The 27,749-nt window shown below is 38.7% G+C and overlaps 1 protein-coding gene across 1 annotated transcript in view; it reads right to left on the bottom strand.

Annotated features, from left to right (window-relative positions):
• The window catches only part of MECOM (MDS1 and EVI1 complex locus), a 326,761-nt gene extending 306,319 nt beyond the window's left edge, over positions 1 to 20,442 (bottom strand). Inside the window, exon 1 of the mRNA XM_052638028.1 lies at positions 20,113 to 20,442. Within this exon, the coding sequence (XP_052493988.1) occupies positions 20,113 to 20,403 (291 nt within the window). The 5' untranslated portion in view covers positions 20,404 to 20,442. The remainder of the gene's footprint in view (positions 1 to 20,112) is intronic.
• Positions 20,443 to 27,749: the final 7,307 nt, after the last annotated feature.

Below are 27,749 nucleotides of genomic sequence, written 5' to 3'. Positions count from 1 at the left end.
TAGTGTCATTCGCTTGTGTTTAGTCTGTGCCTAAAATGTCAGCTGTTTATTATTTTTACATTTTGACACTAACACAATGGCACTTCAGGATAAAGGGCAAGGTTTCTGACAATCTCAGTGATCAAAAAACTTGTATTAATAGATGTTTTCATTCTTCCTAAAAATACAGGGTCATTCATTTTTAAAAAGCTAGATGGACCAGTTTTCATTACTACATAATTTTCTCTGACCTTTTTGTAATCTGCCTGTGAGTGGCTCTGTATTAGATACTGTATTATTACTTCAAGGAGAATGTGCTTTGCCGGGAGCCACAGAAAATCACCTGTTCTTTATGCTAAACAGAAGACCAATATGGTGGATGGATTTAGAGATCCAGGAAAAGAAGACAGAAAGGAACTGCACAAATGTAGTCTTTCTGCCTAAACTTCTAAACTCAGGAGTCTCACAGGGAGGAAGTATTTGGGGTCTAGACTAACATGAACAGAAATCAATGTGTGAGAGAATAAACACAGATAAACTTTTTCATGAGACTAGAATAAAACTTATAAAAGTTACAAAGAGGCTGAAAATAACAGCAGTTTTCAAATGACAGACAAATTCACAGCTGACAAGGCCTCAGTGAGGGGCAACTGATAATGGAAATACCCCCTGATTTATGCCATATTTTCAATCTCACCCGTCTTGGGTAGTGAATTCTAATATCATTTTGTGGCAGTTAGTGCTTCTTTTTCATCTTTCTTGCTGTAGTAGAATTAACTAATCCCCCAGCTCTATCCATGTCCATATCATATCACATCACAATTCTCACTTTCTTGATTTAAAGTCCTAATATTTTAAGTGTTACTTTACCTAATTACAGTACCTTTCATCCTATCACACAGAAATATAAGGCAAAATGATGTTTCTTCTGAGGTGCTTAGCTGGACTGTACATAGAAATTCAAACTCTTCAATCATACTTTACAACCACATTTTAGACTCTCAGTGAGGTTCATGGAAGATTTGCAGAGCAGAAACTAAAGCCGATTGGAGATCATGTCTCTATCAATCTGTTATGGTGGTTGAGTAAAGAATCAAACCTCAAATGAGCACTTTTTGAGTCAAGTTCACCAAGTGACATTATATACATATATGTATACCTCCCTCCTCACTATAATACCCTTCATAATGTTCCAGACAAATCAATGTTCAGGAGTCCATATGGAGCTGTGTAATTCAAATCATAACAATTCATGATTTCATCAAGTACTACTTTCCATATTTTTCAGTCTGGCTTATCTATAGGCAAACTCAACTATTCTTCAACCTTTATACTGCTGACAATACTCTTATAGAATTAACATCTTCAAAGGAGAATTCCCATGCTTTGGAGGGTACAAGGAAAGTGAAAATTCTCTTGTTAAAATCAAATTCACATCTGGTTTTCTTGAGATTACTGCCTTCCCCAAGTTAAAAAAAGAAAACAAAGTCCTAACTTCTTATTAAACCTTCCAATTAAGTCTATTACTAAATCCAGATTGTTCTCAGTGGAGGCCCCACATGAAAAAAGATCCTAGGATATAGCAGAGTTTGTATGAAGAAAGAATCATTAGTATATGCCAGTGCGCTGACAATTAAGTCCATGCTGTGGAAGTTAAAAGACATTAACATGAGGTTATAATAGTCAGGAGAACTGAAGGGAGAAGATAGCTGAGCTCCAGGGAAGCAGAGGCCACTACCATTGGTCCACCCTACAAGCCTTCCTTGAAAAAGTTTCTACCCATACCTGGACAAACTCAACTTTGGGCTATTGTTACTTTCAGCTGTAAATCCTCAACCAAAGAATTAAGTATGTGCTTCTAATGGGGCTTCTCAGGTGGCACTAGTGGTAAAGAACCTGCCTGCCAATGAAGAAGACATAAGAGACGTGAGTTTGATCCCTGGGTTGGGAAGACCCCCTGGAAGAGGAAATGGCAATCCACTCCAGTATTCTTGCTGGAGAATCCCATGAACAGCAGGGCCTGATAGGCTACAGTCGAAAGGGTCACAAAGAGTCAGACATAACTGAGCAACTTAGCTTTCTAATATCCCATGAGTCAAAAAGCTTACCCCCAGTTTCCAAAAACACATATTTTGGTATTTCTTTGTGAGAAACAAACAAACAAAGTTTTGTTGCTTCTTACATTCAGAATGTTCAGAGGTAACAGGGAACAGTAATATTTTACATATGAGAAATTATACTGGGTCTTCTACAGAGTCTGATCTCCAAATTTCTGCCCAGAAATTCTCAGGACCCCACTGACCTACCAAGTAAAATTTTACAAAAATTTAAGAATAAATAAATGACAATATTAAAAAATGTAATAACAACATATACAAAAAGATTAGGATATGTGTCTCCACTCATCTAAAACATCACTACTGCCATACAGTTAATATATTTAGTTATGACATTGTTCTCAGAGCCATTCTCACTTAATGAGGAATTCCACTGATGCCACAGGGCCCAGGAAGAAAGCAAATTCAACAAGATGACTAGTTGTTATTTCTTATTAACAAGGTCAAAGTTTGGTGAATAGGCAGGGTATGCTGTCTTCATTTAAGATGAGACATCGCCACCTTAGCAAAAAGTGTGTTTGTCCTTTGGTTATTTAGAAAGGACACCACCACTGTCCTCATCAAAAAAGAGCATGAACTAATAAAAGCACACCTAAATCTCCTGCAAATCCACAGAAGAGGTCAACCTATCTGCAGAGAAAACCAGCCTCATTACTATCTAGATAAAACCTGAGGGGGCAGAGTTTGCAAGAGTCTGGGAATGTGGAGGGCCAAGGAAGATTAGGAAGAATGAAGAGAAGAGAGGGCCCTTCGAAGGAAGAATACATCGGGAGAGTTATGGTGCTGCTGCTGCTAAGTCACTTCAGTCATGTCCGACTCTGTGTGACCCCATAGACGGCAGCCCACCAGGCTCCCCCGTCCCTGGGATTCTCCAGGCAAGAACACTGGAATGGGTTGCCATTTCCTTCTCCAATGCATGAAAGTGAAAAGTGAAAGTGAAGTTGCTCAGTCGTGTCAATCATTACCAAAAAAAAAAAAAAAATCCTACCAGGAAGATCCTGTTGCTACTACCATTTTACAGACGAGAAAACTGAAACCGAAAGTGGCTTAGTACTTGTTCAAGGTCACAAAGTTAGTAAGTGGCAGAGAGCTTAAACCAAGTTCATTTGTCTTTAGACCCAGTGCCCTGGGCAGGTCCTAGGTTACACTGCCACCGTTTTTCAGAGACAAGCCCATGATACTTGTGTTCTATTGGAGAGGACCAAATGATTGATATTTTTTTAACAATGCCTTAGTATACTGTTGAGGCTGAACTAAGTCATACCCCAGGGACAGGATGAAATTTATACCTGTATCTTTTCAAAGATGTCTAGGTATAGAATCTTCTCTCTAACCAACTTACCCATTTCTTCACTTCCTTTCAAAACAAGGCTTTTGTTTTAAGCTACTTTCATTATGAAAATATCAATTCCAAAAAGAGAAATACATATCAAATGTGCTTTGATTTCATGTTTACAAAACACAATTATACTGCTTCAATACAAGAGAAATTGTTCAACAAGCATCTGTTTTCTACGTAATTGAACTTAGTTTGTATCCTTCCCAGGGTGCATGTGCCCGCATAGAAACAAAACCTCCTAAAGTTTAATGACATAGAGCACATGCGGGAGGATAAGAAGTAAGGAGCGGGTGTCTGAGACAGCATTCAGAAACTCAAAGTCAGAGCTCCTCTAGACCTCAGAGAGACCTCGGAGGAGAAAGTCAGGTGACTTTTCCAGGTCCTAAATCCAAGTTGGGGCAAGAACCTATGGTTCCAGGAACCCAGGTCAGTGTTCCTTCCAATATCTTGCAAGGCCTCACCGAAACACAAACCACTAGACAGATGACAAAGAAGCAAGCCAGGGAGCCACGCCACATGAATGGGCAGATTGTTGAGGGAAGGGGGGTGGGGAGAAGGAGTCCGGGCTGAAGGATAATATGGTTTTACAGAAATCTCTTTGCAAGTAGATCCTGTGGTTACCAACGTGGCTGCCCAAGAGAAAGAACAACTGACTGACAGCATGAACAAAGGCAAGGACGCAATCACAAAGGGAGATACAGGAGTCGCAGGGCTTCGTGCATATCACTAATACACTTCATCAAGTCGAGACCAAGAATAACAGTGAGGAAAAGCCCACCCGACACAAGGGTCCCTTTATTCCTCGGGCTTTCCTGTTTCACACACACTTTACCTGATGAAATGTTAGAACTTTTGCTTCTATTTCTGCTGAATCCTTTTGAGTTTTCCACATGTAACTAGCGCATTTCCTAATTATTTAGCCTTCCTTTTTTTTCCTGCAAAGTAATGCACTGTGCACAAAGGCAACATATTTGGAAGTTAATGAAATCAGATGAAAATTGCTTAGATTAAAATTTCCCCATTTCTTCACTACAGTGTCTGCCACCTACTGTTCGGCCACAAAATACTGCAGCCCCTGCATCAATAAAACTTGGTATTAATATTCTCTGAGGTGGAAAGACTCGATTAGCCTTTTCCCCCCCTTCTCCTGTTCTTTGCTTCCAACTGCGTTGAGCTTTGGAGCCTTCTGACAAATGGCCATTATTCTCTGGCCTGGTAAAAAATTTCTAAACTTTAGGGGAAATGTCGTTGGTCGTAAGCCCAAGGGAATTGGCTTGTTGAATTAAATGATAAATATATGCATTTAAGGTCATTAGAGACTTTATCTCCTGTGAAGGCTATATTTGTCAGATTGATATAATTTCTCTCAACTGAGTACTTAACTCCATCGGCCAACATTATTACGATTATTCCTTTCCCTTTAAGTGGGAGACTTCTGGCGAACAGCACGTGTGTTCTTTCTGGTGCAGCTTCTTGAGCGATCAAGGCCCACCTTTGTTTCATTTCTTATGCAATTTTCACCTCTGACCCAAGAAATGAGTCCTGGGCTTCCTGAACTTTATTGCCTGTTAATAGACTGCTGGCTCTCTTTTCAGCAGTAATAGAAATGGTGGAGAGGCATTTCATTTAAGAGGCTGGCAGACTGCAGCCCGAAAGACAATGTCAGAATTAAAAGTCAGCCTGGCCAAGAAACAATATAAAGACCACGGTGACGTGAAAGAGGAAGTTTTCCATATTCCATCCCAGATTGAACAGCCACTATATAAATAAGCACAGCATCCCAGATCTAATTATTTTCCCACTGCACAATGGCAGATACCCTGAATGGTGCTAAGTGATTGATCTAGTAATTCATCTTCAACTTACACCTATCTCCATATTTTGTTTCTCCTCATTAAGCTGGAGACATCAGTGACAAACTTATGAAGTGGCAGTCCTTGGCTTCATAAAATACACACAGATGCTCATCAGAGGCTCTTTCCTGCCTGCTTCTCAGTGACACGTGTTTATAATTTTGTCTGTACTTCGTTTGCTGTGGTTTACTCTTAAGTACATCTGTTCAATTAAAATGGAAATGTGTGACACGGTCTGTACTCAGCAACTTTGGAGCTTGTTAATGAAACGTTCTAAGGTTCCTGCTTGCACTCTTTATTTGCAAAAGAAAATGATTGAAAAGTACAAATAAAAATCCCCTTTAAAACACATACAAAGAAGTCAACTGTTTAGTTAATAGTTAGGAAAGGACATTATTACTGTATAAGAACATTTTTTTACATGAAAGGACATTATTAAAAATGATTTACTGCCTTGTGTTTGGAAACTTACATGAAAAGTCTGATAATATATTAAACTTGTTTATTACGACTTTGTATAATTTTGAATAATACTACTTTTTCCTTTGACAAGTGCAATAAACTCTACTGGTATAGACATAGGTTGATTATCATGAGTCAACTGTGTTGCTTAAAGAAACATGCCCAAACAATCAGCTCTTGACGGCTGCATCTCCAGTTATTTACACTCACCATCGTGGTAATAACTCACCATTTCTATATTAATAAGGCAGTGAAATTTATTATGATGGTATTGAAAAGTTATTAAGTACTGCATCCCAAGTGACAAAGTACCACAGCACTGTCACTATCCAAAAGCAGTTGCCCATTCATCACCTGCCTTTCCAGACGGTCCTGCATCTTTATCGCTCCCAGGTTGGTGACATCACCTGTTCACCCACTCAAAATTGATGATGAAAGCAAACAGATCTATCTTACTTACATTTACCAAATCAATTTAATTTTTACAGGCTGTGGCTTGGTGACATATTGACTGTTTTCCTTAATGGCATCCACTGTATTTAATGCAAGGATGTCATCTTTGATTCCTGGCTTGCATAATGTGTCATTTCATAATAAATTTTTCTAACATATTTACTTAATGGAAAGAATTATGATTGCTTGTCAGTTCTCTTATTAAACACAATGATAATTCTTTTTCGTTTTGAGTATCATCCATTGGGTGACAGAGCTATTTTTAATCCTTCCTCATCTCTTAAGGGGACATTGACTTGGATACAAAGTAAGTTCTAATCAAATGCTGGACATATGACTGATCACTCTCAACCTTGGAGTGCAGTGTAAGGGTTTTAATATCACTTATTTGTTACTATAGAAGAACTAGATTCTCAAGAAATTAAATTATCGTCTCTTTAAGAGATTAAAATAATATATTAATGATAGCTAGAGATAAACATATGAAATGTCACTACAAAAAGAAAGCAGCTGTAAACTAGCTTTAATGGCTTAAGATGTTTAATATTTACTGCTCTGGATTATGACAATCAGTTCTCTCCAGTGAGTACTGATACATCAAATGTATGTTAACAGAAATATCTGCATTGTCAAAGATTACATTGCAGGATGAAAGCCTGGTCTACTGACTACATGATCCTCACACACAGCACCCCTTTTTCCCCAAGCTGATTTACAGATCCCTCTGCAGCCCTTCGAGATAAATGCCCCTCTGACATGTGTCATCACTGCATTGTGTTATGTAAGGGAATAGATGACCAGTGTCTATGTTCAGAGAGGTATTCGGGGCCCAAAAGGTCAGTTACTGTGTGGCCTCCCCCTGCCTCTGAAATCCCCACCTATACTATGTGTACACAAGTGAAAACAACATCAAATAAACTCCAAGCTTAATTCTAGGAGAAAAACCCGGGGAAGGGTCTGTGACGAAGGGAAACTGGGTAATCTAAGGTGTGTGGTGGATCACAGGTTCAGGTCCTGGGGCAGGAAGATCCCGTGGAGAAGGAAATGGCAACCCACAACAGTATTCTTGCCTGGGAAATCCCACAGACAGAGGAGCCTGGTGGGCTCCAGTCCATGTGGTTCCAAGAGTCTGAAACGACTTAGCAACTAAACCACCACCACCATCTATCCCTTTAGATACAGTCACCTAGCCAAGAGAAGCTATAATACAAATCTTCAAACAGGGTGAAGAGACGGAATGGCTGAATGGCCTAGCCCCACATGTTGACGTTCTGACAGCAGTAATTCTTGGTTGCCTCTTTCTCTAACGATCTGGTTCCTAAGTGTTACTGTAGCTAGCCTCCCCCACCCTTCACTAAAGCTAGACATGGTCTGGGATACTCTCCAAGGTGACTTTGCCCTACACTGACCCGACTGGATCCCAGGATTTGTGACTTCCTGAGGAGATGGCTGGTAACTCCACACAGAGCCACGCTCCATCTGTGAGCCTATATTTAGTCTCAGTCACAGAGGCAGAAATGTATACGTCAACAAAAGCATCCCAGCATGGTTTATATCTTTCTGAAAACCAAGTCCAGGGTTTTCTATATCCTTGTATTTGGAATACCAGCTCAAGTTAGAAAAAAAAAATGAAGCAAAATCCAGAAGGGCGGAGCCAGATAACCTGCTCCTGCTTGTAGACCAGGTTCATATAAGGAGACTCTTGCTCATCTATTGAGATGAACTTACCCTAACTCATTGGTTAGGCAGAGTCTTGCCCTTGGGTGAGGTTTCCAGGAAAACAAGGATTTAGGCTGACAGTGTTGCAGCACCAACAAGAACATATTTTTTTTTTTTGGAAGGCAGCTGGCCTCTGTGACAGGGTGGAGATTCAAGGCTGCTGTCACACACCTGCTGAATTCCTACCGCAAGAATCTAAACAAATGAAAAAAGAAAAAACAAATCATCCACACCTGTGACTACCAAGCACTCGAGGCTTCTGTGCGGCACCGTGCACACCTGGGAAGCCTGGGCGGTCAGTTGCAGCGCCAGAGGAAGACACCACTGCCAGCCCGTTGAAAAGGAGGCTCAAGTGTCCAGCTCTGTCAGATCTTGGCCCCTGGTTGCAGGTGATATTAATACAAGTCATAGAGAATAGAATCATAGCCACAGAAAATACATGCATTTTCCTGTGCATGAGGAAAACTCCAAGTGCAGGTGTGGCAGGAATAAAAGAGATTTCAGAGCAGAGGCATCTATAATCATCATCCTCTGCCCATCCTGGCCCCAGGGAGGGAGGCGTCTTTTTCCTGGATCAAGGGCTGGGTCTTTGTTTATCAACCAAATCCAGATACTAGGCAACCTTTACTAGGTAATACTGGAATGGAGGGCTTTCCTGGTAGGCTAATGGTAAAGAACCAGCCTGGCAATTCAGGAGCTGCAAGAGGCAACGGTTCAATCCCTGGGTCTGGAAGATCCCCTAGAGGAGGGCATAGCAACCTACTCCAGTATTCTTGTCTGGAGAATCCCATGGACAGAGGAACCTGCGGGCTACAGTTCATAGGGTCACAAAAAGAGTAGGACATGACTGAAGCAGCCTCTCTCCCTGCCTGCTTTATCTCCATATATAAGTACACACATACACACACACACACATACATATATATATAAGAGACGGGGTGGCAATTATGAGGATGGTGTTTAAAAGGAGAGAGTGTTTGAAAGAAGCACCTGCTGGAGGCCTGAGATATTGAAAGAGTAAAAGAGCTAATGACCAACAATCCTAGAATAAACTTTTCATTGTTTTTGAATCTGCATGTCTTATTCCTGGCCACGAATGTTCCTCTGAGAAGACATCTCTGAGACTTGCTCCTTTGGTCACATGGACTCAGCAGTGGTCACAGGACTCACACAGTGGTGGGGAGCTGCTCAGTGAAGCAGGCGATTTCTCTGTAATGTTTGTTCACCTTCTGTCAGTACAAGCAAAAGTCCCTTTATAACAAAGGTACTATGAAAACTCTCTGTTATACTAAATTCTTGTTATATCAAATATCGACTTGAAAGAAAGGACAACCTAACAGGTAGCTGTGGGTATATATTTGCTCCAAACACACATGATGTTTTTTATCATTCTTTGTCATGATGATGACTGTCTACATCTTGCTCTCTGTGATTTTTTTTGGCTTGACAATTCTACTAATTACCATGAGAAAATATTCTTAAGAAGTATACAATATTTGACCTAACCTCAATTGGACACGACTGAAGCAACTTAGCAATAGCAGCAGCAGCAGCAGCTTCAGCCGCATCACAGGAAGTCCAAAAGATGTAAGAGAGGAAAAATGAGGATAGTATTTGTTTGCTAAATTTTCAGTAATTAGCTGAAATAATAATTCATTTTTAATTTCTTGAAAGATACATAAAAAGGAGGACTTCATCAAAATTGTTATATGATTCTATCAATGTAAAAAACTTTGAGAAGCTACGATGCTACATTAATAAAATTTTTATGTATTGCTCAAATGAAACAGTGTACAATCCTCTCAGTGTCCACACGTCTCCATAGCATCAATTTATCATTATTTGAACCAAGTCTCTCCATATTACTACCCTAAACAAACTAGGGAGCAAAGAAGCTTACCAAGTTTTTTATCCTTCTAAGACAGATCTGAATCAGCTACTCCTTACTACTTTTCTCTGCTTCCTAATTTATCCTTGAGGGAGAAGCTTAGAGAACAGAATGTCCTATGCAGTGGTCCCAACTTCTATGTGTTCTAGAATAACAAAGCCTTACAAAGAATCTCTGCCCCTGGACTGACCAAATCCTGGAGTCAATTGTCAAGTCTCTTAAAAGAGGATCTTTCTTGAACATTTCATTTTTTAAACCCATGAGTTTTACTACTGACTTAGCAACAGGGGACGACCAAGGATGAGATGGCTGGATGGCATCACGGACTCGATGGACGTGAGTCTGAGTGAACTCCAGGAGTTGGTGATGGACAGGGAGGCCTGACGTGCTGCGATTCATGGGGTCGGAAAGAGTCAGACATGACTGAGTGACTGAACTGAACTAGCAACAAAAAAGGGAAGCAATAATCATGCAGATGTGTGGGTGAACAAATAAGAAATTCATTTGAGTCCATTTTGTGAGATAATACTTGTAATTAGAAGAAAATCACCCAATATGCTTTTGAAAAATGAATGACTTCTGCAAATTCTAATTGATCACCAAGGCAAGCAGAGTAAAACAAAAGACTCTCGACATTTGGGGGAACTTTTAAAAATACCTGATATCAGACTTGCATATATCTTTGGCTACACTTTGGAAGTATGAGAGGCTGTCAAAACAGCAATAAGATGAGTAGACATGCTCAACTTCATCAACATCTTTCATGAAAGAAGGAATAAGATGACATAGTGTATGTGAGTAGGGGTAATGCGATTCTGACGTTTTCACCAAAAAAAGAGAGATCCCCCTTGAGCCTAGGTCAAAACCAGGGGTAGTTCCTGGTACTTCAGGAGAGTAGACTTCTATTTTCTTTTAACAATGCAAGATTTAGTCTCTGCTATGTATTCTTATAGGATAAAATAAATAAAATAAATTGTACATTCTTTTCTTTCTTCATTTCATTATATTCTAAGAGAATACATAATATCTCCTTGGGTTCCAATGACAGTCATGTGCCGGGTAGCACTAAGTAAGCCTCACTTTTTCTCTTGGCATTTCCTCACTTCTTAATTCATCACATAGTAAAACTGAATATCCAAACTGTATTTGTCAGCTTATAAATAATATTTTAAAAACTTAATACTTTGTAATATAAGGTTTTATGATATACATTCATTATTAAATTACATTTTCCTTTCCTACTTCCTATTAAAGATACCCTTTGGGATAATTGGTGAAATAATAATTATATTGGAATCCATTCATTTCAGAATTATTAAGACAAAGGTCTTCATTTCTTAGTTATCCAGCTTTAAGATATGCAACTTGTCAGGTGAACTTGCTTTCTCCTTAATGAATAATCATTTTCTCTGAAATCAATGCCAAACCAGAGAAAATTCATTTTGGGCCCAGTCAGACCTAGAAAGAAATAGGTGAGAAATATTGCCATTCAGATACCTGGTACATATATCTAAAATCCCAAATTACCCCATTCTTCTTTATTATCAAACATACATTATTTGATTGTCAGCTCCTGACTCTAAACTCAGTCGTTAGGTATCTTGAAAGTTTGATGCTGTTGTTGCTTTAATGGATACTCATGTTTCAGTTAACATATAGATTTCATGTTTCAATGGGTAAGGCTTCGCTGCAGGACTCAAAACCAAACTTACAAACGTGAGAACTATTTCTTTTAAAATGATCTAGAGAGGCACACATTCATTGTAATATCACATTTCAGGACTGCATGGCTAGAATATAATGTACTGTCAAAGCACTGCATCAAAATTATTTAATGAATTTCTGACTCCAGTAAAATCTCTTTCCACTATTCCTTCCCATCTATTTAACGGAACATAAGAAAAATTTACTATCCACTCATGTCATTATTTTTCTATGACTGAATAGGTATATGTTTGAGGGGAGCAAACAAAAAGCCAAGTTCATACACTGCATTTTAACCAATCAAAGTAATCTACAGCAATTCTGGGTGAGACAGATAGAATAGAGGATTTGGCAACTCAGAGGTACACGAACCTACATCTACTTGGAGAGTTTTATGATGGCCAATGACAAAAATACAGGCAAAGAAAATGTGCTAAATGGCAATATTCCAGAGAAACAAAACTTCACCCCCTTTTTCTAATGACCCATTTCACTATTAAAAAAATGTTCCACCCAAATTATTTTTCGGCTTAAAAGAAATTTATGGATCTCTCCACAATCCTTGTTTTAAAGGTTAACTAGGAAGCCATCAGTGTCTCCTTTTCAAACAAATTCAGACCATCCTGGAAGTAACTGAATTTCTAGGAAACAAGAAGTGGGAGAAAGAAAAATTGTTTATGAAAATCAATAGATAAAATATAAATGGCTTTTGCCCTATCCAATGACCCTGGACTAGACCTATGCTTTAGCCAAAGTTTTGTTCCTTTTTCACCTTTCTTAAGCTCTTGTGCCACATGGAAGGCTCTTTGGTAGACTTTTGACACACAATGTCACATTTTATTTTCACAACAACCCTAATTGGATAAGTACAATCATTATCACCCTCTGACATAGAAATAAACTGAGAGACAGCTGATTTAGTAACTTTTCCCAAATCATCCAACTAGAACACAGACCTTGAAGAGGATTTGAGCTGGAAAGTCTCCCTCAAGAAGCCTGCTCCCTTCTATTCTGCCAAGCAATTTCTGTGCTATCACGTATTGATCATCCTTAGAAGAAATACAAGAAAATCGAACTTGAGCCAACAGAATTTTTAAAATTATTCTTCACTCAATTGGTAAAGTTCTGAACCTAAGAAAAGTATTCCAGACTTGACTCCTAGAGACAATTTAAGCACTACCCCAGTCTTTGAAAATCTTTTTGTTAGAGACAAATTCTAGGCTTTGCAAGGTAGAAATCACTGCCAAACTCTAATATCATTTTTAAAGATCTTCCTTATTAAATCAGTACTGGTTTGAGAAAATTATACAAATGATGTTTTTTATGTCTATAGCTTAATTTATATATATTGATCTATAAATCATATTTTCAAAAATACCCTGTTTCTATAAAATACAAACTTAACAGAAGCAGACCACTACAATACTGTATAGTAATTAACCTCCAATTAAAATATATAAATTTATATTTTTAAAATATGAAAAAAAGAAGATATTAAGAAGAGGTGGCAAGAATACACAGAAGAACTGTACAAAAAAGATCTTCATGACCCAGATAATCATGACGGTATGATCACTCATACTCACCTAGAGCCAGATATCCTGGAATGTGAAGTCAAGTGGGCCTTAGGAAGCATCACTACAAACAAAGCTAGTGGAGGTGATGGAGCTATTTCAAATCCTGAAAGATGATGCTGTGAAAGTGCTACAACTCAATATGCCAGCAAAGTTGGAAAACTCAGCAGTGGCCACAGGACTGGAAAAGGTCAGTTTTCATTCCCATCCCAAAGAAAGGCAATGCCAAAGAATGCTCAAACTACTGCACAATGGCACTCATCTCACACGCTAGCAAAGTAATGCTCAAAATTCTCCAAGCCAGGTATCAGCAATACATTAACTGTGAACTTCCAGATGTTCAAGCTGGTTTTAGAAAAGGCAGAGGAACCAGAGATCAAATTGCCAACATCCGCTGGATCATCAAAAAAGCAAGAGAGTTCTAGAAAAACATCTATTTCTGCTTTATTGACTACACCAAAGCCTTTGACTGTGTGGATCACAACAAACTGTGGAAAATTCTGAAAGAGATGGGAATACCAGACCACCTGACCTGCCTCTTGAGAAACCTGTATGCAAGTCAGGAAGCAACAGTTAGAACTGGACATGGAACAACAGACTGGTTCCAAATAGGAAAAGGAGTACATCAAGGCTGTATATTGTCACCCTGCTTATTTAACTTATATGCAGAGTACATCATGAGAAACGCTGGACTGGAAGAAGCACAAGCTGGAATCAAGCTTGCTGGGAGAAATATCAATAACCTCAGATATGCAGATGACACCACCCTTATGGCAGAAAGTGAAGAGGAACTAAAGAGCGTCTTGCGGAAAGTGAAAGAGAAGAGTGAAAAAGTTGGCTTAAAGCTCAACATTCAGAAAACTAAAATCATGGCATCTGGTCCCATCACTTCATGGCAAATAGATGGGAAAACAGTGGAAACAGTGGCTGACTTTATTTTGGGGGGCTCCAAAATCACTGCAGACGGTGACTGCAGCCATGAAATTAAAAGACGCTTACTACTTGGAAGGAAAGTTATGACCAACCTAGATAGCATATTAAAAAGCAGAGACGTTACTTTGTCAACAAACGTCCATCTAGTCAAGGCTATGGTTTTTCCAGTGGTCATGTATGGATGTGAGAGTTGGACTATAAAGAAAGTTGAGCACCGAAGAATTGATGCTTTTGAACTGTAGTGTTGGAGAAGACTCTTGAGAGTCCCTTGGACTGCAAGGAGATCCAACCAGTCCATCCATCCTAAAGGAGGTCAGTCCTGAGTGTTCATTGGAAGGACTATTGTTGAAGCTGAAACTCCAATACTTTGGCCACCTGATGCGAAGAAGTGACTCATTTTTGAAAAGACCCTGATACTGGGAAAGATTGAGGGTGGAAGGAAAAGGGAATGACAAAGGATGAGATGGTTGGATGGCATCACCGACTCAATGGACATGGGTTTGGGTGGACTCCGGGAGTTGGTGATGGACAGGGAAGCCTGGCGTGCTGCAATTCATGGGGTAGCAAAGAGTCGGATACAACTGAGCGACTGAACTGAGCTGAACTGATTTTCCTGAAGTACCTCCTTGAGAAAACATTTAACTTAAAAAAAATTATTTAAATAAGGCTCTAAGAGGTGGGCTCTAATACAGTACTATCTTTGAGTTTTTTCTTTTAAAAACTTTCTTTGAAGAGACTATCATATCTCTTTACTTAATTTTAATAACAACTAATGATATGTACTGGTTATTAGTAGCCCATTGATCAAATAAAATGCAAGATCAAATAAAAATGCAAGATCCTATTGACTTTATTTAAGTAGTTTCACTAGAATCATAGAGTAGTGGCAGAGTTCATTCCACATGTATAAAATACAGATTCTAGATATACCATGGACTGACTTCAGCTCTCACTCCTTGCCATCTCTTTCAGAGCAACATAATCCTATATCCATTCATTCTTTCTCTCATTGATTCTTTCATTCTTTCACTCATTTTGCTATTAAACAGTTATTCGTTAACTATCTGTGTTATAGACTAAATGTTTGAGTCACCCCTAAATCTTTATGTTGGACCATTAGCACCCAATGTGACCACATTTGTTGATAGGGCCTTTATGTACAGTTACTTCAGTCGTGTCTGACTCTGTGCAACCCTATGGACCATAGCCCACCAGGCTCCTCTGTCCATGGGATTCTCCAAACAAGAATAGTAGAATGAATTGCGTGCCTCCTCCAGGGGATCTTCCGAACCCAGGGAAGTCACTTGTGTCTCTTAGCACTGGCAGGCAAGTTATTTACCACTAATGCCACCTGAGAAGCTTTTAAGAGATAATTAAAGTTCAGTGGTGTTGGAGAAGACTGTTTAGAGTCCCTTGGACTGCAAGGAGATCCAACCAGACCATTCTAAAGGAGATCAGCCCTGGGTGTTCTTTGGAAGGAATGATGCTAAAGCTGAAACTCCAAAGTTTGGAGTTTGGCCACCTCATGCGAAGAGTTGACTCTCATGCTGGGAGGGACTGGGGGCAGGAGGAGAAGGGGCCGACAGAGGATGAGATGGCTGGATGGCATCACTGACTCGATGGACGTGAGTCTGAGTGAACTCCGGGAGTTGGTGATGGACAGGGAGGCCTGGCGTGCTGCAATTCATGGGGCTGCAAAGAGTCAGACATGACTGAGCGACTGAACTGAACTGAAAGTTCAGTGAGATCATAAGGGTGGGGTCCTGACACAATAGGATTAGTGTTCTTAAAAGAAGAAAGGACACCAGAGTGTATCAACCACCACCCTTTTCTCTCTCCTTTTCTCTCTCTCTGTGGGTGTGTATGCATGTTCATGCACTTAGGAATGGACAAGTGAAAACAGCAAAAAGACAATATCTGCTAGTCAGGAAGAGAGTCCTCACCAGGAACAAAATCAGCTGAAATTTTGATCTCACATTTCTAATCTCCAGAACAGCGAGAAAATAAATTTCTGTTATTTCAACTACCCAGTCTATAGTATATTATTTATAGCAGCCTGAGTTGACTAATCCTGACTATTTTGAATAATATACTTAGCGTTGGACAACATCACAGGCACCACAGATAGGACACCATCAAGACATTGCACTTAGAGGAAACAGCCATGCCAGCTCTCATGGAAATATTGCTCTATTAGGGAAACTAGGCAAACAATTTGGATGGTGCAAAATGCTCTATGTTCTTTAGTATGGACAGGGAGGCCTGACGTGCTGCAATTCATGGGGTCGCAAAGAGTCGGACACGACTGAGAGACTGAACTGAACTGAACTGATGGTGAGAAAAAATTTAAGCGTACTAAATTGTTACTTGGGTTTCCCTGGTGGCTCACACGGTAAAGCGTCTGCCTGCAATGGGGGAGACCCGGGTTCGATCCCCAGGTGGGGAAGATCCCCTGGAGAAGGAAATGGCAACCTACTCCAGTACTCTTGCCTGGAAAATTCCATGGACAGAGAAGCCTTGTAGACTACAGTCCATGGGGTGGCAAAGAGTCGAACACAACTGAGCGGCTTCACTTCAAATTGTTAAAAGGAGGATGAAGGATGATGACATGGAAGAGAACTTGGGGAATGGATATAAACTTGCTAGGAACAGGAAGGAAAAGGAGATTCCCAGGTATGGAGACCAGTGTGTGCAAAGAATGGAGGCTTTGAAAGAACAGAGGAACTATAAATCAGATAAGGTTGGTGTGGGAGACAGTAGAGTCAAAGATGATCCATTTTTTAGCTTGAGCAGGCGGACAGATGGTAGTCCAATTTATTAAACAGGAAATGCACAGGGAAGGGAATTTTATAGGCAGAAAAGAGCAAGGGTAGTACTAGAGATATGAATGGCTTGTTCAGTTTTGATAGGCTGGGATTCTCTCAAGGAAACATTTAGTACAGAATGTGATGGACAGTAGCACTGAATAACTGCTGGATGAATCTGGATTTCCTCCATTCATGTTTATTCTTTTTGGCCTAAGAGGTTATTTTCTCCTTCAATTCATCATTTTTAAAAATGAAACAATATCAGAAAAAGAAGCCACACTGGTTAATCAAAACTATCTGTCCAACCAAACAGGAGGGAAATCAGCTATAGTTGAGGGCAAATATGACATAAGAATGATTTAAAAGAGCATATGTGAGTAGGTCAGAAGTTTTGTGCAAGTGCCTTGGTTTATCATGATTGGATTTTGTATTAAGCAGGGTAAGATTAAAAACAACAAAGAAAACACTAAAGTCAAGAACCCAACTGTTCCTCTGTGGATAACAATTTTGCCAAAATTACACCAAAAATTAAAAAAAAAAGCCCTTGCTCTTGCTTGGTTCACAATACATCTAGAACAGACAATCCACACTCTCAAAAGCAAGGACAGGGCTTCCCTGATGGCTTAGTGGGTAAGAATCTGCCTGCCAATGCAGGAGACAGGGATTCCAGCCCTGGTCAGGAAAGATCTCACATGCCATGAAGCAACTAAGCAACTAATTATTTTTACATTTCCTCTAAATGCGGAACTATCACCAGGTTCATCCCCAAATCCACAGGTATCCTGTTTAAAGAGGCACAGACCTGCATTTACCAACCCACAGCTACTGAGCCTGTGCTCTAGAGCCCACAGCCACAACTCCTGAGCCCATGTTCCACAACTACTGAAGCCCAGACACTCCAGACTCTGTGCTCTGCAACAAGAGAGCCACTGCAGTGAGAAGCCCCCTGCTGCTGCTGCTGCTGCTGCTAAGTCGCTTCAGTCGTGTCCGATTCTGTGCGACCCCAGAGACGGCAGCCCACCAGGCTCTCCCGTCCCTGGGATTCTCCAGGCAAGACCACTGGAGTGGGTTACCATTTCCTTCTCCAGTGCATGCAAGTGAAAAGTGAAAGTGAAGTCACTCAGTCGTGTCCGACTCTTAGCAACCCCATGGACTGCAGCCCACCAGGCTCCTCCGTCCATGGGATTATCCAGGCAAGAGTACTGGAGTGGGGTGCCATTGCCTTCTCCGGAGAAGCCCACTAGGGCACCACAAGTAGACAGCAACCCCGCTCGCCGCAATAAGAGAAAAACCTGTGCAGTGACGAAGACCCAGCACAGCCAAAAATAAATAAATAAAATTATTTTTAAAAAATAAACACAAGGGAAACCTTTAAAGTGGTGAAGAAAACCACCGGATTGACCATCAACTGAATTCTTGATGGACAGAGAGGAAATGGTTGATGTGTGTAGCAAACAGTCATGAACTTGTTATAAAATTATCTTGAATTCCAAGCAACAAAACAACTCAATTTTGACATAATGAAAAGAATTATTTCACATTTCTCAGGGTAAGCACTTGCCCATGTATGTGCAGAAGACATTTTACTCCAAGGAGAAAAAAATTATTTTTACATTTCCTCTAAATGCAGAATCACCAGGTTCATCCCCAAATCCACAGGTATCCTGTTTAGGGAGGCACAGACCTGCATTTACCAACCCTGGAATTTCAAAATGATTTCATTATTAAGTCTTGTTTTATTCCAAGCCTCTGGAAAATCTCCAGCAGTACTGAACTTGTTGTTTAACTCTAGAGATTTGTAATAAAAGTTTAATGAGTTAATGAGTTACTTATTAGTGGAATGTTTATAGCCATTATTTTAAGGTGAACAATAATGACGTAAAGTTTGTACGTATTTGGTTTAAAACGTATTCAACTCACATATCAGTTAATGCTACAGTGATTTTTTTAAAATCTCTTATCAATAGACACGTCTAGTAGTGTAGCTAACCATGTTACCAGAGCTGTGGTCAAGAGCAAAACTAAGGAAGGATTTCTCAATTATAATTATGTCAAATCTGGATCTTAACTTTTAGCATTTCAGAATTTGAATAAGAATTGTTTTTATTATGGCATTTTGAGCAGATTTCACAAGGGGACACAGATAAAGCAAAGGGACAAAATTTGAAATTAAGTCCTGAAGGCACTGTGTATTTATTTCTATTTTAAAAGCTAACCAGATATTCCATTAATGACCATAAATATTAAGAGAACATACTAAAATAAATCTAGTTTATCCGACTTCTATCAAACTGAAACTGTAAAACCAGAGGTCAATCATATCTCCAAAAAACACTTTCTTGTCCATATAGAAATTACCTACAAGTTTTTCAGATATAGGTCAGCTATTCCAGAAAATATGATGCTGTAACATAACCACAAAAATTTTCAAGTTATAAACATAAGTGGGAAATATATATACATATACATGTATTATATATATATATACACTAATTTTGTACAAAAATTATAAACTCAAGAGAATAACTAGTTCACCTGTCCTTATCAAAATAAAATTAATTTAGATTTTGTAATAAGAACATAACTTCCCTTTCTTACATATTTCCAGATGAGTTCCCTAAAAAAGAATGGCTGAAGCTAGCAACTGATTTTCATATTGCTTTTTGCTGCCATGTTTATACATGAATTACTCATTAAATCAATCTGAATATCAATAACCATCACAAGATTCAGTACAGTACACATATTCTGGAGACATGTATAATCAAATCGGGATGACCAAAAGAGGGGGAAAATATATTAGAATACAGAGCAAAATAAACATGTAGAATGAAAGTAAAACCAAATTAACTCAAAGCTACCAGATGCAGAAAACAAATGTTTCCTCCAATCTTCCAAGCCCACTTGCCAAAAAAGTAAAGACAAAATACAATAAACATGCCATATGACTATTCTGTTTGCTTATGCCGCATACCTTAGGGATGGCCACGTTTAATGTTTCCAAATATTAATTTAAAAACTATATTTGTATCCTTTAATACGTTTTCAAGATACTATCCTCTGACCATTCATTAGCTGGGTTCCTTTCTATCATGCCATACTTTCAAGCAATACTTTGTTTCTATAAAGCAGTGAAAATTGTAAGAGAGGTTCATCCTTAAAACTCTATTTGAAGATACTTTGCAACAAATGGAATTTGCTTATATTATGGGCATTTTTAAAAGTAATCTCTTCTTTATACATCTTAATATACAAACATGTATTAACTCAAAAGATTTTCTTACCTCCCATCCATAACTAGGGTCTTTCAGGTTTGACCTCTGCTCTCCCACATAAGGCCCAAACTTTTCACCTGCTTCAATTTTCCTTTTGGTCCATATTCCAAGGCCTGCTCCAGGCATATTTGACTCTCGAAGTTCAAACTCAGCAGGAATGGGGATATCATCGGGGATGTAGATTGGGGCTTTGTAAGGAGAGCCCTCCTTCGGAGTGAACGCTTCACTGGATGTGGCTGGAGAGCATGGCTCTTGAATACTGAGGGACAGAGCGCCGGCTACTCCATCTGCATCTGGCATTTCTTCCAAAGGAATTTCAGGGTAGCTGCCATATACACACTCATTATCTGTGAATAAATAAAAAATTTATAACTTTCTACTAATATAAAAGAGACAGAATTCCACATCTCAATATTCACCTTATAATGCTGTTGCTCTTTAAAAAAAAAAAAAAGGAAAGACCATTGTTAAAATATGCCTGCATTAAAACCTCTGCAATTCACACATGAAGGAGGGGAAAGGGATTATTTCCTCTTTGGTTTATCTCTGTTGAATCCATAAATCAAATGAGCTAATCTTTAACTGTCAGTACTCTCATGGGCCAGCTCAATCTATTATCCAGCTGGGAAACAATCAGCAATTTAATTATTATTATGAATAAAGTAGAGATTAAGAGTAAACATATGTGTAACTACAACTCTGCAAACCATCCCAAATTGGGAGCTGATAGCATTATACAATGTCTTAGAAAGTTATATCATGCGGAGGCATCTTGGACTAAATTGCAGAGTCATAAGAGAGTCCAAAGGCTTCCATGAGCCACAAGGCTTAAGTTCATATGGCAGGATTATTTATTGAAAGGTTAATTTATGTTTGTTCTTTCTCTATTTTTCCTTTCCCATTTCAAACACACCATTGAGCCTGTGGTATTTCTTTGCCTCAGTAGCTTACGCAGAACAGAGAGTTAAAGTTATTTGATGCTAGTGCTTCCTCTGGACATTTATAAAAGCTAAAATCATTGAAGAAATTAGGTGAATTTCCCAGAGGAAACAAAGAGAAGATGGTGTCATGGGGTGTACCAAAAAAGAGAGTGAGTTTCCTCAGACTGAGAAAAGTAGAGATCAGAGGGACTCTGCATGGAGCAGAAGTCTTGCCTGGAGGAGATGGCAAGGCCATCTTTGAGAAGAGAGCAGAAGAGAGTAACTATGAGTTTGCACCCTCAGCCCTGGAACTCCAAGGGCTGCCTGGAGCAGTACAGCCCCATGCTGAAGTAAATGACCACACCATGTCAGCCTTAAGATCTTTCCGCACCTTTGGAATGGAGGAAGCATAAAGAATAATAACTAAGTATGCATTTCCCACCAGTTGAAGGGGATTTGTTACCTTAAAGAAAATAAACACATGTTTCTACTAGGATTACAGACTGTGAGTCATACCTAATTTGTTCAATTTGTAGATATTCAATGCGGGAACTAAGAAAAAGGGCTTAAAATTTCAAGAAGAGAGATTTCAATCAGAGCCATCCAAAGTTAAATGGGTCACCTAAAGTTCCCCAGCACGGGGGTTCTAATATAGCCTAGATAACCATGAATTAGGGTTGATATGGAGAAATTGTAGCTTTAAAGTATTAACTAGACTAGATGACACTTTAGATCCCATCAACCTTACAGTTCTATGAATTATTAAAATCTTCCAAGATACTTTATTGAGCTAGAAGGTAGAATATCTGAGTTCTACTCCCAATGCCTTCTTTGAGTCATTATGGAATTTAATTAACTATAACACCTATTAAAAATTGTCCATCAAGTATGACTCCTCTTAAAGTTTTGTGAAGTGCAAAGTGATGGTACATGCAAAAGTAGCTTTCTAATGAAGTGCTTGGTTCTTGAGTCAAATGAGATAATGCCATTTAAACTAAGCATCAAATCAGGACCCAATCTTATTTCTATGAGACATCTGAACTCAACATAACAAGCTCAATATCATTCAAGTTCAGCATATCCAAAATCTTGCATATTATCATCTACCTTCAAATCAAGTGTCCTCCCATTTCCCCATTTCTACTAAAAATAATATTTTCCCTCAAATTATCCATGTTCAAGGTTTTAAAATAACACGGATATTTTGTCTCCTTCATCCTCAATCTATTCAGTCATTAAATGCTGTCCATTCTTCTTGTAAGATTTTTACCTTCACCCCATTCTTTCAATCCATGTTTTCACTCCTAAATTTTTTAACAGTTCTCTAAATGGGTCTCTAGACCTCTAACATCTTTCCGGTCCTTTCACACTGAGCCTGTACAATGCTGCTGAATTTGTCTTCCTGGTATATCAACTTTTCTGTGCAGTAACCTCCAGTAATTCCCAATGTCCACAAGTAAAATAGGCTTGGAACAGAACCTCTCTCATTCTGAACCCATTCTTTCTCTTTTAATCTCAACACTCCTGAGTAGGAGTCCCCAGGCCAGAATAAACTTATCTCTATCTTCTGGGCTCAGTAAGCATTTCCTCTGTTACTCTCTCTCTCTTCCCCTTTGCCCATCCAACTTCTAGTCATTCTCTATGTCAGCTCCCAACTTATCTCCTTGCCATCCCATTTAACATAAGTTTCTCCCTTCTTTTGAGTTCTTACACAATTTCCTTCCTCAGTCTGATGATCAAATAATGCTGCATATTGCTATTTAGAGCTTAATAAGAATAATCTTTTATTCCAAACTAGGAAATGGACTCTTAAAGGGAAGCCTCAAAACTCATACTTCTTAGGAATTCTCCAAGTGATCTTCATAAAGGTGCTTTTAAAATACTTGTTAAAGAGATAATTAACCTAACATATAATTTCATTGACTATTAAAACAAATCAATATTTTTCTATTAAATATTGGAAATTACTTTGATCCTGGAAAGCACCTTTAAACCCACAAAAATGGAACATTACAGATTAGAAACTTTTCTCTAAATCCAACATCAAAATAAACAATTTTTATAATGCCCCAAAGAAATACTATCAGAGAAATATACTTCAGAGTTCCAACACACTTGATAAAGTCTATTAATTTTATTCTTTAGGGAGATTTTGCACTTCAACCTAAGAGCCAAAAGTTCACCAACACTCTTTATACAACTAAAAACACACAAAAACATTTCTCTAGAATGCTAACATTTAACTACTGCAAATGTAGTTAAAGATTCTTAAAGGGATTTATCATCCATTGTGAAGATTTTGGTTTTTTCAAGAAGTGCTAAAAACTGGAAGACATTGTGTAACCTACAGACTTAAGCAGCAGGAAACAAAAATACATCCAAATGAATAGAACTATTTCCTCCAGTAATTATCCATTAATGGTCAGTAAAATCTCCCCTATTTTCTGAAAGGGTTAAACTAGTCATATTGTCAGTTCCATCAAAGTAATTCCAAACCTTTAAAAGGGATAGAGGTAAACTCATCTGGTCCCCCCCACAACCATTGCTGACCCCATGACCTTTGAGTTACCCACAAACTTTACCAATGCATAATTTTTAAACTAGTGAGTTTGGATTTCAATTCCTGTGGAGACAAAATACACATGCATGCCCAGGCTGCTGCACAGAAGAATTTGAATTTAAAACCTGAATGCAATTCTGCTTACAATAGCAAAATAATTCCAATTAAACTTAAAGAAAACTTATATAGGTCAAGCAAATCCAAGAGAAAGACATGGTGTTATTCATCCACACATAGGCATTAAATGTATGTGCAAAGCCAGGCAATTTGTTTTCAAGCCACTGTTAATCCTGTACCACTGGAATTAAATATAAAAAGGGCTGTGATGACAAAAAAATGGAAATATAAAACTGCTGAGTTTTACGTATCAAAACATGCAACAATATTTCAGTGTCATCTAGCATTAAGAAATTTTTAACAACATATGCAGTTTATCAACTAATGTCTCCAGGTACCTTACTCAAGAACTATCTAAAACGCTGCTAAAACCTTTCATCTAAATGACAAACTACCTCAATTATCATATCTCCATTAAATGTGTGTTATTGAGGAAAAATTGGTAAATCTTTTTCCTGAGCTATAACTACAGTTAATTAAAGAATTGCTCAGATATCAGATTGACAGATTGTGCACATTTACAATAGGTAAGTATCAGGTAAGAAGTGCTATATACATCAGTGCTCCCATAAAGATAAATAACCCTTGTAATTTCTTGGATCTGAACTGCCTGCTACTGGAATTTGCTTCTTGCATCCTTTAAGTGTGTCATTAACCGAAAAAGGACAGAAAGATAAGTTTATTGTTGGATTTGAGGCAAATGACTTGGGAAATGCTCTTGGAAATCAAATTCTTCAATTCAATTTTAAATGTTCTAATATCCCTGGAGACCAAGGCTACACTTGTATTGGATTATATTTATTTCTATGACTTGGAATAACTAACCAAGGTTTCCACCTGAGGAGAGTTGCATTTTAAAAACATATCAGAATCTACAAAGATGAAATTACAGAAATAATACTGATAATAATAACCTCTGTAGATGTATCTATATTCTCTCACAATCCAGGGGGAAAACTACAGATGAGAAGGATAATCTTCCATTTTGCAAATGTGCAACCTGATACCCAAGGATGCTAACCAGTATGTCCAAAGTTAGCTGAGACTAGAACCCAGCTGTTCAAATCCAGTCTTCCCTTTTACTCTTAGGCAACTTGCTTTTTTTTTCCTTTAAAGATATGTTTTAAAGTATGTTTGCTTTTTCAAAATTGTAGCCCTAATATGTGAATAGCTTGTTTTTTCACTTTTCTCACTTGATATTATGAACACTTCCTTATGGTTTTAAAAACATTAAACTATATTTTAATTGCTGTATTATACTCCATAATATAAACCCATAATAAATGAACTATTTTCATAGTATTTATTTATCTTGCTTCTAAATTTCTGATACCATAAATACCACTAAAATAAACATTTTTTTCATATAAATATTTATGTTCACCCTATTTAGGTTATATTCCTAAAAGAAAGCTGAGTATTGACAGATTGCTTCTCAGAGCTGGATACCAATTTATACTCCAAACCATCATACTGGTATTTATTATTATGTCTTGTTTTTAAAATTTATTAATACAACAGAAAAGACTGTATATCTATTGTTGCTTTAATTCACATCTCAGTGATTACTAAGACTAAATATTTTGTCATTCCTATTTCCCCTTTTGCAAATTACTCATTGTTTCTGTCCAGTTGAAATTGGGCTTTTATTGGTCTGTCTTACAAATGATAAAGAAATGAGCCCTTTGATATAGCTTTTTGCTACTATCCCCAGTAGATCACTTATCATTTGGTTTTTTAATGGAGCTTGTGTTGTACAAAATTTTTAACTTGTACGGAATGAAGTCTATTTTTCCTTTGTGATTTTTACATTTTTCTTAGAAAGTCCTTACCCATCCTAAGAAAAAAAAAAAAAAAAAAAAGATTCTCTTGTATTTTCTTTGAGCTTCACAGTTGCTTTTCTACCAACCTTAGATTACCAATGATTTACTGCTGAGTGAAAACCAGAGAAAAATGATTTCATTTATTTGAGCTCCTGTGAACGGCAGTCTAGGAAAAAAAAAATGCCATTTCACTCATAATTCTTTGGTTCTTATTTGCAAGGCTGGCCTAAAATGCCGTCTCTTTTGTGGGTTTTATATAACTCACCATTTGTTTCACTTGGCCCCTCTGCCTAGCTTAACTGCAAATCTTCTGGGCAGATGCCATTCAAAATCCAGAATTTCACCGTTAATAGCATTCAGTACCCGTCATAATACTTATCACTCAGCATTATCATTAGTGATACTAACATAAATAATTTTCCACTCTTCTTCACCTAAGTCCATTGAGAGAAAATATTTAGCAACAAGAGTTTAAAGTTAATATTAAAAGCACATATACCTAGCTTGTCTCTGAAGTAAAAAAAATTTCCCTAGACATTAAACAAGGAACAAGTTCTATATATTCAGCCGTACACACTTAGGCGTATAATAGACACATCAGTGTGCGTTTGTAGTGTGCATGTGTGTAATAGCTCACTAATCTTAAAAATAAGCTGAGACAGAAACACGGTTTGAAATCTCAGGCAGACTGGTTGAGATCATAACTACATGAAACAACTGCCAGGAGGAGACCAGCAAGGGAATTGAACAGATTAGGTAACTCCGAAATTTAGACATTTCCCCCCATTATGTTCCTCATTGCAGTTTTGTAATAAAAACATGAGCAAACTTCAAAGGAAGCTCTGTAGTAAAGGTTAATTGCTACTAAAGAAGAGGGTGGGCCCGAGCGCTGGGACTTTGTGCCCAAGTGGCGAGCAGACAGGAAGGATTACACGTGGCTGCAAGCGGCGGATGCGTGCCCAGCTCCGCGAGCAAGGCAGGCGCTGCCAAACCTCAAGCCCCACCAGGGACCTCCTGGTAGGACGTGAGCGTATGAACACGAGTCCATGAGTCGGTGCCTGCTAATGGAGGGGCGGAGAGGGGAGGGGGAAGACATCAATTTCCTTCCAAAATTCAAACCGGACATGCTCTTCTTCCCTTGTTAGGACAATTCCAGAGCGGTGACCCAGGCCTGTTGGCGAGGAAGCGGAGGACCTGGGAGCCAGCTCTTCTGCACCAGCGACGCAACCAATCACCATGCGCCGGGCTTGGGGAAAGGGTGGAGCCCAAGTCATGCCAGATGCACAAACAGAACAAAGAAGGAGGCTGTGCACCGGCCAGCAGGATAGTCTGTGAGAATGGCCCCAAGATAATGAAATTTAAGATCCCAACGAAAGGAAGAAAGGAAACTAGTAAAAGTGAGGGAAACGAATTTCCAGAAAACTGACTCAAACTAGCTGTGAAGGACCGTAGTAAGGGTCAGAGGCACAGGCTGGGAAAATCGAAGCATCTCATAGGCTTCCCAGGTGGCGCTATTGGTAAAGATCCCAGCAAGAGAGGTGGGTTGGATCCCTGGGTCAGGAGGATCTCCTGGAGGCGGGCATGGCAACCCACTCCAGTATGCTTGCCTGGAGAATCCAATGGACAGAGGAGCCAGACAGGCGACAGTCCATAGTGTCTTAAAGAGTCAGACATGACTGAAGCGACCTAGCAAGCATGAATAGGATGGAGGCTGCTGACGGAACTGGTCTTTAGAATGTGCTGCCTCCAAAGAGGAGTAACAAGTAGACATTGCGGAATCTGTTAACACTGGACTGCATTTGAAGAATCCGTGTCTCCAGAGAGCACTACTTATTGTGAAATAATGTATCAACATGGCTTGGCACATGGAATTTTTTTTAATTACCTTCTAACTTCCTTGCACCTTTAGTATTTGCTACTTCCTTGTACCAGAGTATTCCATTTCTTCCTTGTGGAATTTTTTCCTCCAGTGTTTTCTAAAAATATTTTATGTATGTGCTGTCAAAAAGACCCTAAAAGTATTAAAGAGTGTTGGGAGGCAAGCAAGGAAGATGGCAAAAAATACCACAGGGGTTGAAAGTAAAGGACCAAATCAGTGAACAAACATTTGTCTTCTTCATTGGATTGTGGCATACCTCTCACTTATCCTGGAGTTTTAACTCTGGTTAAGAGTTTCTCCACTCTTCTCAAAATTTCACAGACATTTCACTAAAGAAGTATGTTTTG

Source organism: Budorcas taxicolor, chromosome 1 (genome assembly GCF_023091745.1).
Source record: "Budorcas taxicolor isolate Tak-1 chromosome 1, Takin1.1, whole genome shotgun sequence".
Lineage (NCBI taxonomy): Eukaryota > Metazoa > Chordata > Mammalia > Artiodactyla > Bovidae > Budorcas > Budorcas taxicolor.
Note: the sequence above shows the minus strand (reverse complement) of the source record. Positions and strands in the feature narration are given on the sequence as shown.